Here is a 15069-nt window from a genome sequence, read left to right on the forward strand (position 1 = left end):
TGTGTTGTGGAGTTCATCAGTGCTCTGTAACACTCAACACGGGGCTGCCAAGAAGGACACGATTTGGTGGGCGGGGGGGCAATTAGAGTGGAGAGCAGCTTCCACTCAACTCTCGTCCCACAGGAATTCTGTCCTCACATTTTGGTTCCAGTCAATAATTCAGCCACTGGATTTAACCATTTGTCATCATATCAAACTCCCTATTGCCAATGTGACTGGCTGTTAGAGGGGGTGGTTTAAAAAAAAAAAAAAAAAAAAGGGCTGTCTGAGTGGAACGGTTTCACCATGGTCAGTACAGAACTAAAGAAAACCTTGAATTTCTTGGCTTGAATTTTGCTGAGCAATTGCTCAGTTAGTGAGAATATAAAATCTTGTGCCTGCTCTACATGCGTTATGTCTTCAGTTTAGTAAAAACAAGAATTTACTTCATTTAATGCATTGCTGTAACATTTGGTACAAACATTCATGTCCTCCTCAGCGTGATGTGCGTTAATTTAGCTAATCCCATCTAAACTTGTTGGTCAAAATTTAATTTGTCCACTACTCTGGTTTATGACCTCCATAAATGCCAAATCTGCCTCAGCTGTGGTTGAACTTATTCCCTCCTAGACTTGTTCACTACTCCCTATGTAATAGACCGTCAATAGTATAGTTAGTTTACTTGACGTCAGCTGTTGAGTTGATTTTAGCATCTCTAAAATGCGGTGCTTTGAATGGTGGGATTGTTGACAGAAAATAGATAAAATGCTGGACAGTAAATTTAGATATACAATATAATGTAAATAAAGAGTGATTTAACATAGTGACTGTCGCTTTGTGAGGTTTTACTGAGGCACACTGCTGCTTTGAGCTAAATGATGACATGAGCATGCTAACATTGCTTTTTCCAATCTTATTTGATCATTTGTTGTGCAATACATTTTTGACACTTTTATAATTACTTCCAGTAGGGACCTCACAACCCAACTCCTGTCCACACACAGTGAGACAGTGCAGCTGAGTTTGGATGTCATTTGAACAAAGAATCAGAATAATGTGTTACTGTTTCCCAAAAGCCCACACGTTTTGTAATTCCGATTTAAATGTCAGAAACAACTGTGTCTAAGAAAAACACATTTAAACTGACAACATCTGACATCTAACTACACTAAAAAATTATAAATCAAAAGATCTCTACACAAAAGGAGCTTGGTATTTTGCAGCTCGCCATGAGCCGCACACGTTAAATCACAAAGGCACCTTCTCATTAAATGGACGACTCGGATATTTTTAGTCCGTAACATGTTGTTATGAATAAATTATTCTATTCCAGCATGGCCGCAGCGCGAATATGTTCAGTCATCATATCTTGAACATATACAGTATAATGGAAGAGTCGTTCAGAGCGTCACAGCTGTAAAGGTCTGTTCAGTTCGACAAAAACACAATCTACGTTTCCATCGTCAACTGCCATTTATTAGTATCAAACCACTGCTACAAAATTACATCAAACATGATGAAAATGGACTTGCATACGTGCTATACACAATGTCAGCTTTAAAGTAATTAAAGTACATGAATTTATTTCTGGACAAATATCAATATATATTTATATATAATATATATAGGTATATCAATGCCACTTAAAGCCATATATATCATTCCAGTGATCTAGAGCCTATAAATGTACAACTACATCCCTGGTGGCTAAAAGACCTTCATACACATTTGAGTAAACATTTCCATTCCAGACTTTTCATCACATTAGTTTTCGGCATGACGATTTAAATAAAATTAATGAATAGAAAAAGAGAAATAAAAGTCCATACAGAAAACCTAGTTACGTTCACATCAACCTTATAATGACCATTCCCACTTTTTTGTAAAAAGTAAACAAATAAAAATGAAGTAAATATGTTTAATTTACAAAAACAAACAGAATAAATGCTGCACTTTATACATTGAACTCTGCTAGAGATAACTCCAATGAAACAAACACAGCACTGAAGACACATGATGCACCGCTGCAACAAAGAACTGATTCGCTGTGTCATTCAGTGTACAAAACAAACTTGTGTAATCTGCCTTTGGAGGCCTGAAAACAAATAAAATAGGATTACAGTTACTGTCAGTCAAATAATGACACCGTCTCTATGGCAATCCTTTCGATCCTTCTTGAAAAGTGACAATTGCTCGGGAGCTTCATGAGAAAACACTTTTGCAAGTGCGCGATTCAGTCATCGGCGTCATGGAGAGACCTGGTTCAGATACCTTGCTTTAAATCCCTGGCATTATCTTAGGCTCTGCATCATTGACTGGCAACTTACTTTCCAGTTCACTGGAAATAATGAGGGACAGGTTGACAAATGCTTGATGCAACCTCTTTTTAAAATAGCATGTCCCCCCTACATTGGCAGCTGCCACATTTTCAGACGGATTTCAAAGAAACTGGAGAGGCACACCAGTCAGAAATTACTTACTGTTTGTGTACACATTGAAATGTTTGAGAGAAAGAGAGAGGCCTATTTCCAAAAAAATGCTTGTTTACTTTTTCCATTCAGAATTGAATCAAACTCTGAGACTGGTTATATAGAGTGGTTTATTTTTTTTCTCTTTTTGCCTGGGTTGGACAGGGGGGATGGCTTCTGCCTGCTGTGCAACAAATATATCTACCAAACTGAATGCACTTGAAGAAACAGTTTTTTTTTTTGATGCTGACAACTCAGTATGCTGCTCATGGAAGTGGCGTGGTGACTGCAGGAGCGAGGTGGCAGCCTCAGCGGGTGTTGTACGACACAATCTCCCAGTTAAAATCGACAAAAGGCACAGGAAGGGTTTCATTAACTGCAAGGTCGGGAGGAATCCCGGTCTCCCAACTCCTCCCAACTCCTCCAGCCTCCTCTCTGTTCGTGCTGGCCACGGATGCCTTTCAGAAGAGCCAAGCAACACCCTGACGCCATGCTAATTCACAACCTGCAGTATGTGCCGCTGTAATTTTGCTGCAGGAACAGGCTTTTGTATGTTGACACATTTTGCAGAAAGAAGCACTGCAAACCAGTTAATGATGGCCAAAGCCGCTCTGTAATGAATATTTGCTAAAAACATATGCTAATAGGTTTATTTGTATGACCATGACCGCCAGATGTTTTTATTCATATTTGTCTTCGAAGACAACAAATGCCACTCGGAACATGCTGCCTCACCTCCTGCCCTTAGTGCCGACACAGTGTCTTGAGTTTGTCATGTTTCTTAGTGACGGTCACACATGGTATGCAAAATAGTTCTGGCTGGTTTTCAGCTTTTAAGCTTTTTTTTGTTTTCTTCTACTGCATGAAAACTTTAGATAATGTCAGGCGCAGTACGTCGATAATCGTGCCGTTCAAATACCCTTTTGCCAGTGAAAACAAATGGTAAGGATCGGTTGCGTGTAAAGTTTGACTCCAAGAACCACTCTTTTTCAACCCTGCTTCTCATTCCCTGGAATAGAAATACACATGGTGACAGCGAAACCTAACCATTTAGTAATCAGTTATTTTGATCATGGTGACAGTTAGGTATGTTTAATTCATTTCATTTGTATTCTACATTACTTGCTATTACTTGTTAAATGTGGCAGAATGGCTCTCCTCCAATTACATGATCTCTGTAGCCTATGTGGAGGCTATTGTTTGCCTCGGTGTTGAGATATTGAACGTTGGATTAATGTTGGAAATAGCTAATATAATGGAAACTGCTAAATGAGCAATCTTTAATGTTTTTGTGTCGGCTAAAAGAGCTTCAGCTCGGTTTACGGCAATAGAGCTCTAAATGAGGCTTGGTGTTGAACTGATTCATACAATACTTTAAAGGCACATTCAGTACAGTACACTTCCTCCTCTGAGACTCACTTTAAAAGCTGCTGTCTCATAATGCAACAAACTCAGGCTTGTAATAAATGCATTCATAAGGAGCTGTGCGATTCTGATACATCGGGGCAAGAGGATGCTTTGAAATGGGAAATTTAAAAATTCAGGTTGGGGATTGTGGGGCCGTAATAATATGCACTTGCATGAATATTTAAAATCCTCTTATCTTAAATTTAAAAGTAGAGAGATTTTTTTTTTTGCTTCCGCTGTCAGCTGAGAGCGCTAGGTGAGGCAGTGATCTCTGCAGGTGGGTGACGTGGCCTCTTTACAGCTTGTGCATCAACATGACTTTTTACGAGGTCAGTCACACCGTGGATGTTTTAGTCGAGGAGTGTATTGAGGTCACAGGATATTCAGAAACCCTGTGCTATTGGGAAAAGTTATAATCGTGCCCAGATGGAATGAGCAATGACTTATGTTTGTAAATATCTCCAGATCACACATACTGAGCGACGCACTCCAGTCAATGATGATGCTGCAGTGCAAACGGTGCTTAATCCTATGTGCTGTGGCATCTGGCCATCCGGACTCAGGAGGATTTACTGTATACAGTGTTGGAGGCCAAAGGGGAGGGGATCAAATACGCATGATACTGCACAATTAAGATGACTCAATAACTCCAGTTGCACCGCACAAACAGACTGATGCATCCCTCAACCTGAACCTTTTTTTGAGGCCGTTTAATCTGCAAAGAGGTCGAAGGGGGCCCGGCAGCTCTTTTTGATGGGGGACATAAACCAGTTGTAATGCTCACTGATCAAAACATTGTGATAGTTTTAAAAGTAGAATTGGAGGATTCTGAGTAACTGCGAGCTTTAGCAGTTTCTTTGTATGGCTAACACTTGATGGCTATCTAGCTAAAATGCATAGTCTGAATTATGTTCCCTACCAGCAAGATAGTTTATGACAGACACTTTTCACCCAGTTGGTTTTTCTGAACACCAAAAACATAATTCTAAGATTTTAAAAACGGAAACGGTACAGAGCGGGGTGGGGGGTGGGGGGTGGGGGTTCCTCCACCATGTCTGGCCAAGCTTACAGGCACCAGGAGCTGGGTGCACCAGCTGTTCATAAATTCTGATCAAAGTCTTTACTTCGTGGAGCTTTACACAAGAATCATTCAATTCAACTGGGTTGCGCTACAAACAACCGTATGGTGGCAAATTTTCAATCTGCTCAGTGTAAAGAATAAAAGTGGTAATACGGAGTTTGGTCAACACGTCTGATCTGAAGCTCCATAGTTTATCATTATATGATAACATTTTGACAAAGTGAGCAAGTAATGTCAGGTTAGTTTGGCATAATCTGGTATTTCCCTGTCTTCCTAAACTGTAGGAACACTATCTGTGTGGGAACACCAGGAATTTACAAATAAACGGTCTCTCCAGCTCTCGAACTGTAATGTTTATAAGTCATGCTAGTTTGGGATCCTCTGGTGACTAACCTGTTGACATACTTCACTGCTCATGATCGAGCAGCCCTATCAAAGTTTCCATGCAACCTATTGCACATTTCTAACGTCTTTTCAGCTGAGACATTTCTTCAGTTTGACTTGACTAGTAGTTTTAATCCAGCTAGTTGTTACTAAGGAGGACTTCAAATTCTGAACAGCCGGTGCAACCCAGTCCAATTTGAGATGAATGCGTGCTAGTAGTTAAGCTGAGTCACAACATGTCGATAGCTTATCAAATTTAAGAATGAGAAGCCTGTTAAGAGCTTTGCTCTTTCTGGGAGGCAGTAAGGTGCAGGGACGTTGTAGTGGTGGGGCATTTTGTGTTTTAAGGAGGATGTTGTTGCATTGTTGCGCTCTACTGGCTCAAAACCTCTCGCAGTAATAATACCAAACCCCTTTGAGTGCTCATTAACTCAGATGTGGGTTTATATTGTAACATGAAGACTTTTATTGCAAATAATACCGAGTCGATAAAAGGGACTTGTTAATACCATTATTCAAAATAATCAACATCCAGTACATTTCATATGGAATACTAGCATGGTCTTAAACTGCTTAGACAAGCAACCAACAAAACTCCAGACTGTCACCAAAGTGCCACAATAATCGTTATGACTCTGAATAGCAGTTGTTTTAGTTTATCAGCAAAGTTGATTCAAATAAATCACAAACAAACACAGCCTGCTGATCTGTAGGAGGTATGTATTTTTAGACCAGGTTTATGAACCAAAGGTTTGGAAAAACTGGTTCCATTCATAAAAAGTATGAATATCTGTAAAATGGCCACCTCAAAAACACAGGTTAACTTTGACATGCAGCACAACCAAACTCTCTGCACATCGTCAAACACGCAAGTGTGTGAAAACTATGACTACACACTGGCTCTAAAGATCAAAAGGTATCCTATTTTCTCCAAATATACACACATTGATTCTGTTCTATAATACTGTTATATGGGCTCACACCCTCTCTGCTTCAAAAAGTAGGTAATTTGATTGCAAACATTGTTCTTTTTAATGTACTTAAATCAACAACAGTTATGGCATCTAAATGAACCCGACAACATTATAAACTATGCCATACTGTGCCTCATTCAAATAAATGTCACATATCCAGTTTTACATGTTTCAAATGTATTTTTTTTATACATTGTTTTCATAAAGGAAGAGAATAAATATACTTCTGACCCATTTTCATTATACCTTAACATTTAAACAAGATCATATGGTGCAGTATTTTCAGAATTTGTAAAACAAGCTGATAACAATTTCAGTACAAACAATAAAAGAAAAAAAAGAAAAATGTTTAGCAGACCGTAAAACAAATCACCACAAAACGTTGAAATAAGAAGTGTTTGTGCTTTAAGTCTTTGAACTGCGATGGCTATTTTTCTATAGATTTGCAGTTACAAATTCACAAAATACTCTGTGAACTCTGGTTCTGTTAGTCCCTCGATTGGGGGCCAAATACAACACAATCCAAATCCAAACATGACTGGCAAACATGTTAACCTGTACCACAAATACTGCATTTGTATCAGATGCAACTGACTTCTTGGAAAATACCTGGGAGAGCCATCAGTTTGATTTTGCTGAATATAATGCCTAATTCGAAAGCTAAGTCAGCTACCAGTTTATGAACATTCAGTAATATGTCAGACAAATAATGTATCTTATTGAGAGCTTCTGGAAGTGTCCTTGTAAAGGAGGGTAATTTAATGTATATGGTACTATTTAAGGCATTGCAGTAGAGTATTTCTGTTTCAGTCCTGAACTGAAGATACTTGAGGATGAATATGCCACACTGACAGTCTCGTCAAAAAGTGAATCCTTACAGTAACACTGGTTTTGAGCCTTGATATGGTTGATTTCAAGGAACAGAAAAAAAAAATCACAGTTTAAGCTATTGAACGTACTCATGATTTTATTTGTTCTGAGCTCTAATGGACACTGATCGTCTGTCAAACTCGCTGTTAGCTGTTAGCACCTTAGTTTATAGTGATGAGCATGTTTGTAAGCTTCATTGACTGTTCTGTTGATCATACATAACATAAGAAGGACTCTGATTGGAGTCGTGTTTAATTATCGTACCCAAATATGTTTGGAAGGCTTTGGCTCAGTGTTTTCTTTACTTGAAGGAAACAATGAAGTGGGTATGTTTACTGTAAAAGAGACTTTATAATACGAAAGTATTGAATTGTCTGTCGGGAAATGGGGAAGATTAAAATGCAGAAGGGTGCTAAGTATCATGCCAAAAGTCGGGGCCAAAATCTTCAAGTAACGTGGGTTTTCAGCCGAAGATAATCAGTAGATACGCAGCAAATTCGAAAAAAAAAAACAAAAAAAAAAACGCCTGACTGGAAGTGGCACGTTTCAAAGAACTGCAAGCTCGAAACAGTTGAACTTGGGCTCTGTTTGTCTTCTTTACTGCAACAGTGTTTTGTGACATTCACATATGTAGACTCAGTGGAGAAAAAAAAAAAATATGGAGAATATACTGTAATAGTTATATTTTCAAGAAAAAAATGTAAACAGGGCAGCGATGTTCCTCCCTTCGTACTGCACAAAGTCACGTTTTGAGTTAATGTTCTTGGTCGAATGAGAAAAGCTGGTCCCACTTTAAAACAAAAGCCTACACTATATTAAAATATAAAGATACAATACAGTATATTTTGCTACTTTGACGGCCGCCTGATCAAAGCTGTTAGGCAGGCATAGTAACTGAAGGACCCATTTCAGACTACAACAAAGCACACCTTCAACACTGTTCATCCATCTACTGAGTAATCATGACAATACAGGTCCTTGTAAAGCCCTGCCTTTTTTGTTCTTTTTTTTTTTTTTTTTCCTGTTTTTTCAGTATTTTTTTTTTTTTTAAGCACACGCCATAATCAAAATTTGTATTGTTAGGAATCTAAATGTCTTTCCTTTGTTCAACAGCCCATAATACATTCAATACAACATCGGTATGGTAATTCTGTGTACTGAGAGACTTGGCACAATTGCTTCTTTTTAGCCATGTACAAAAACAGATGAAAATGTCAATTTTTGCGCCATCGAGCCGCAGGAAAAGATGCATGAAGGTAACTCATTTGGGAGGTTGGGGTGGGGGGGGGGGGGGTCTGTTGATATGATTGGAGGTGGTGTAGGGGCGGGGGTGAGCACTGATTCACAAGGTGGTCAATCAATCAGAAAAGAAAAAAAAACCAGAGAGGAAATAATAATAATAATAATAATAATAATAATAATAAAAAAACATCATTGTATTTACATGACAGAAATTTCACCAAAAAGCAAAGAAAAAAAACCAAAACAAACAATTTCCCGACACAAGGTAACGCTGATTATTCCCACCACAGCTTTTCAACAAACTGTACCAGATTGGATTCCAGCCATCAGCAATGTCAAAAAGGATTCATAAATGCTCTTGACAGTCATTGTGTTTGGGCTGGCCTCCGCTAGTACACACTGATGAAGGAGGAGAGAGCAAGGACCAGGTATCGGCAGGCCAGCGGGATGTGCGCGCTTCCTGTGCTCCCATAGGGTGCAGTGTTGGGTGCTGTGGGCAGGGAACAAGAGAAGCTCTGATTAGTTGTGATTGCACTTTTATTCTGCTGCACCCACCATTTGTAAACCCGCAGTCGGCCCGCTATATAGCTTCCAAATGAGAGTGTAAAAATGCCAATTACTGTACCATTGCTGTTGATTTGAGTTGGTTCGGAGTACTTCATAACACTGGTGATATTTTGTATTTTTTTTTTTTAGCAGCGATGGAAAACATGCCCCGATCCATTACTTAAAGTACCAATAGCACAGTGAAAAAAAAAAATACTCCATTACAACTGTAACTATTGACCTATTAATTGGCTAAATGTACCAAAAGTATGTAAAGCAGAAGTTCTTATTTTGGCCCCTGCGTCTCATATTTTCCACGTATGACGTTGTTGAGCTGTTAATACCGATGCTAATAATACTGATGATCGAGCCGCAAGGTAAATCTGAGTCCTTCCGAGATCATGAATGAAATCAGTCTTAATAAAGCAAATTTAACAACAGAAACAGCGGACCAAAGAATTTCACAGATCCGTACAGTTGATTAAAAAAAATAAAAAAAAATAAAAAATAAACATTAATCAACCAATAACTAAAGTGTAAAACAAAAAACAAAACAAAAATACAGTTGTAATTGGTCAATTTGACATCATATAACAGCCTCTTCTCACCGCAGACATTAGACCTGTCTGAACGGGACAAGCATAGGTGGCAATGATAACATTAATGATGGCTCTGTTCCATTGAGTCATTCCAGTGAAGTAGCATGTACACCACCAGGACCTCCCCATTAATGTTATTAACCTCACCCCTGCTGTTCCTGCAATGGTTCCTGGGTAATGCGGGGCACTAGGACACCGCCACTTTCAATTATATACGATATACTGCCAAATTATTATGAAATACTAATTGTTTAGCTGTACTATATACCTCGGAGTTATGTCAACATTTATTGAAAATAGTTTTCCAATTGGATTTTGTGAACATCCTGTTGTGCAACGCTCATGCACATGCGTATAGGTTCTTTGAACTTTTGGCAAGCAGGCGACCTGAGGCTGCTCTCTCATTGGTCGCTTCAGATTTTCCACGCCGCTCCCTTCACAGTCTCACTTAGCAGTGTATCAGTATTGATTCAATATATTTTGACCTTACGGGGAACATTTCTTGTCTGCACCCATAACAATCACTCCGTGTCCCGTCTCTCGCGCAGCCGCCGAACAGAAACTTTGTCATGATATTGTTCTAATAAGCTCGGATCCACTGATCGGTAGACCCTATGACTTTAACGCTGTTAAATACGATACGCAGTGGCGCTTCAGAACACCCTGCTGGTGATGTGTGATTATACATCGAGTCTTGTGTTCCTACATTACCGACGATGCAATTTTTAGGCGGTTTTGCCCCCCCACCCCCCCCCGCCCCTCACCTCCCTGACAGACCAAAATGTTTGCTGCATGAAAAGGTTGCTCCAGCTGACTTAACCTGACTTGAGGTCTAATAAGCAGGAGGGATTGAAGACACCACATCCATTTTCAGTTGGGAGTCAAAACACATCGTACCACCTTTTCCCTTCTTTCATATTCGTGGTAGATAAGGGCTACTCGGGGTCTTTTTTTTTTTTTTTTTTTTTTTTTGCGCCGCTATCGAATGAGACTTTGTTTTGGTGCCGTTTGTGTTCCTCCGACCAGCAGACAGCCACAGTAATGTGAACGGGTCTCTCTGGAGAGCCGTGTCAGGCGGGCAGAGAGGTAGAGGGCAGCCTTTCATGTGGAGGGGCTACTCTGCCTCCTCATCGCAGGCGGACTCTTTTAGCTTGCAGCTCAATAAAGCACAACTCGCAGGTTACAAAACATGCACTCCATCAGCGCGCGCGCACACACACACACACACACACACACACCTGCGTGTACAGGTCGCCGGCACGCCTGCACACGCGCAGCACCGGAAAGCAGCACAAGCAGGCTGTGCTCTACCAGGGGAAATCATGCGGTGCACAGCCCATATCAGCAGGGTGCCTCTACTTACACGGCCATGTAATTAGTTCACAATGTAACTCCTCTGATGTGGACCTCACGTTGCACAAACACACCGGGCTAAACGAACAGCGACATGCCCGGCGCACACATAGGTATGTGATTGTACCTGTGTCTTCATAATTCCTTTTCTTTGTGTGCTTTGAAGGTTAGAAATGGCTCGTAGTTGCACGTTTTGCAGCTGTTGTTCAGCTCCTATTGTTGTGGACTACGCATTTATTGAATAAGAACCTGTCCTGGTTCGTCATTAGACTGGTGTGTGACTCCTGGCGTGTTAAAAATAAATACAATGATAGAGAGATTGATCTTTTTTTTTTTTTTTTTTTTTTACCAACATAATAGCTTGTTGGTGACAATTTTCACAGGAGATGGCACGGAGAGTGAGGAAAAAGACATCCCCTTTTCACCCGACACAGCTCTGCTTTTACCTGATATTTTCGAGCATTATTTGTCGGCACTGAAGTTGTTTACCTATTAGAGGGGAAACTATAGCTCGCCTGACAGATGGAAAGGAGGGAGGGAGGGGTGGTGGTGGTGAGGAGGGACGGGGAATAGAGGAGCACAAATGGGTGCAAATTTTGATGATGTATGCGCCAGATGAATAGCTGGCCGGTGTGAACTGCAGACCCCCATCTTCTTTCTCCTTGTCTCTGCCTTTCTGTCTTTGTCTCTCCTTTCTACCTCATTTTCTCCCTTTGTTTCCCTCCTCTCTCTCGCTCCCTCTCACTCCTCCTATCCAAAGTACAGGATAATGACACAGTTTTCCTGGGCTGTGAGAGCGAGCCGAGAAATGGTAACCATAGCAACAGCTCCTGTCCTGCTCTGCCGGCCCTCTGTTGACTGAGCCTCAGCGTTGCATTGTGCTAGCCACACTAGCAAAATCGTGTGTGTGTGTGTGTGTGCGTGCGTGCGTGCGTGTGTGTGTCAGCGAGGTGGCTGGTGGGGAATAGGCAGATATCCCTATTTCCCTTCTTCAGTTTCTCCTCTGACAGTATTTTCTGGCTCAGTAAATGCTGCAGTAATCACATTAATATCTTGTCCATAAGTGGTTTTCATGCAGCACTTCAAGGAGCTCACAAAGTAATTACTGGATCTCTGCTATGACTAATGATGACCGGGCTGGAGAGCGTCACAACAAAACCCTCACTTCTTCTGGAGGTGCAGTGTTAAGTCAGGTTGGGGTGTAGTCACTGCCTCCTCACAGTGTTTGACGTTGGGCTTGTTTAATATCTCCCTGTGTCACTGCGAAAAAGCAACGGGCCGCCATTGTTTTGACTGTGTGGGTTGTAACTTGCCATTTTAATTAAATCCCCGACCAGGAACTGCCTTGCGACACCATTACTCTGCTTATTAACATGAGGGGAATAGAAGGGGGAAAGAGATGGAGGTCTAACGCAGAAGAAAGCCGGGGACGGGGAGAAAGAAGGTTGAATCAAAGGAGGAGCTGGCTGGGGGAAAACACGGTGATCGAGAGAGAGAGAGAGAGAGAGAGAGAGAGAAGAGGGAGTGGGGGGTTTCGACTGAGATCTACACCTCTTTGGGGTTTGAATTTAATTGCCATGTACATCAACAGAAAGCAACAATGAAGTACCAGAATCCCAGACAATATATCATAAAGAAACCAACAGTGTCAAGATGCGCAAACGCTGGGAAGACGAGCAGCACTCCAAAGGGAGAGGCGCAGAGGAGATAAGTGGAGATGAAAGCGATATGCTTCAATTACTGTTTTGCAACAGAATTTTAATGAAAACTAAAGCCTCCCCAGCACCAGCCAGAGTTATATGAACACTACAATCCCTGGTTCTCTCGTCTGATTCTGGACCTAAGCCATTATCTTTAAATAGTGTACTGGAGTATGAGCCACACTCACTCTCTTGTCCTCCCTCCCTCCCCCTTATCCCTCCCAAATCTCTATCAACAGCAGTTTTGTTACCCACATATCTTGTGCACAGCAAATGCTAAAGCCCTGAACCTCGGTCACTGTTGACACAGATAATGAATCATACTGAAATATGCAACAGTGACTGTCAATGCAGGCTTTGTGTTGAGTAGCATCTCCAGTGTCGCACTGCACTGTAATTCGCTGGAATATCATTATTCAGTAAGTAATGGTGTGCACTACTTTCCCTTCCTCTTTTCAGCCCCTTAACGATGACACGCGGGTGCTCCATTCAGAAATATTCAATCCTGTCGTGGGCTCGCCTTTAGCTTCATGTACTGTACGTTCCACAACGCACATGTGAGAAAATACAGGAGGAGAAAGAAAAAAAAAGAAAAAGAAAAAATAAATAAATCCTGAATTCTTTTCTATTGGATTAACTCTCCAATTCGTTCGTTTGTCGTTTAGTTCTTGATTCATCCCTTGAGTTGTTCGTATCCTCCAAGCAGGCTGTCACTAGTGGCGCACAGACGGCAGCCAGCCAGGCAGCATCCCAATCCCCCCGAGGACACTGCTTCAGAGATGGGCTCCTCTTGAGCGGGAGGGTGGGGGGAGGGGTTCAGTGTCCTTGACCATCAATCAGTGGCCTCTGGTTCTCCCCCCCCACCCCCCCCACAGTTCCCCCCAGAGAGCCCACATGAGACAGTTCTGAGCCACAACTGATCCTGTACACACCATGCTGTAAATCGGGCTAAATCCCCCTGCATGCGAGGTTCACAGCTGCCACCAAGGGTGTCTTTAACACAGTACAGCAGACAGTAAAAGCAGTTTTTTTTTTTTCTGACACAGTGCCACTGTTAGATAAAGGCTGTGAATGGAATATCATGCAACGCTTATGACGTGATAAGGAGATGCCACGCCTTCAGAAAAATGTGTCGCGCCTCATCGTCTAATAAGCGCTTACACCCCCCGCGCGTGTGAGCACTTCATAGAAGACATTTTCCATGCTTTACCTCACTTCAGTCCACTGACAGTGAAATACACTCGTCTCCTCCACCATTCATCTTGCACCCTCTTGCCTGTAGCAGGCTGCCACATCGAGTTGGTGCACAATTGACTCGCCGTTCCATCAGCTCGTTCATCCATTTCTCCCTCTTTTCCTTCTGTTCTTGTGCAAGCAAAATGTTCATCATGACCAGATATGATGTTTAAAACTCATCACCTCTGTCTCCCGCTATGATCATCACACACTGCTGTTCCTCGGAGCCCTCATTCACGCAGACCTTCGAGCTCATTAGCCCCACCAATCATTTGCATTAGTGCTAGTAATGAAAAGCCTCCATTAATAAGATGGCCTTCGGAGATCATTTACCCTCCTCCGCCTCCCAGTCCTGCCGTAACCCCCCCACCCCCACCCCCCCCTTCCTCTCTCTCTCTCTCCTCATCCTGGTACCTGCCGGTTATCAACACCCAGCAGAATGCTTTTTTGGGGGCCTGGCTCTAATAGCTCCTCTCAACATCAGTATCTGCCTGGAGAGTGAATGAGCAGGGGACGGGTCACCTGATAGCTCACCGAGTGAGCTGGGGGCTCTCGATTGCAGTCAGGCTTTGGCCTTCAGCTTGACTTAATCAACACCTCTGTGGGGTATCTGGACACTTAAGAGAGCCCTCAGCACAGTGTGAGCTGGAGGAAGGAATCCCGACAGAGGAGACATTTCCGGCGTCCTCCACACAGATACTGTTCCTTTCTTTATTGATTGTCTTCTCCCTCTTACAGTTCCTCTTCCCTCCTCCCCCTGCAGTATGTGAGTATTCCTTTTATTTGAAATGAGTCTGTTATTCAAAAGAATCCAAGATTCAGAGTGACCTCAGCGTATGTTTATTACACCTATCAATTCAAGGACATGCTTTATGCAGGAAATCAATGAGCTTGCAAATGATGTACTTTATATGCACGCCTGATGGATAAATCTCCATTTTTAGAATGTTTTATGAATTTTCCCTTGTAGGTTTTTTTTCTTTCTAAATCTAGAGGGTAAATTCACATCAGCATGCTCTGGGAATAAACAACAAAATGCAGTGCAATGTGGATTGATAGTTTAAGCGAGCGCTTTTAATCACAGCATTTCCAAAAGCATAATTACTCCATGACTTTGGCTGCTCCCACTAAATCTGTTTAATGTTAGAGGCTTAATAAAATGCACAGGGACACAAACAAATGGCGTCAGCATGTAGGAAGTTCATTCAGCCCCTTTCTTCCTATCTCTTC

General features: G+C 41.7%; 1 protein-coding gene across 2 annotated transcripts in view; it reads right to left on the reverse strand.

Moving 5' to 3' along the window:
• Positions 1 to 1433: 1433 nt before the first annotated feature.
• Positions 1434 to 15069, reverse strand: part of negr1 (neuronal growth regulator 1) — a 142483-nt gene continuing 128847 nt past the window's right edge. For both annotated transcript variants that reach the window (XM_069694677.1, XM_069694676.1), the window contains one exon: positions 1434 to 8895. In XM_069694677.1, the coding sequence (XP_069550778.1) occupies positions 8795 to 8895 (101 nt within the window). In that variant the 3' untranslated portion in view covers positions 1434 to 8794. The remainder of the gene's footprint in view (positions 8896 to 15069) is intronic.

This window comes from Brachyistius frenatus, unplaced genomic scaffold (genome assembly GCF_029030835.1).
Source record: "Brachyistius frenatus isolate BFR_SWC_R1_liver_20210118 unplaced genomic scaffold, ASM2903083v1 Contig_18, whole genome shotgun sequence".
Classification (NCBI taxonomy): Eukaryota; Metazoa; Chordata; class Actinopteri; family Embiotocidae; genus Brachyistius; species Brachyistius frenatus.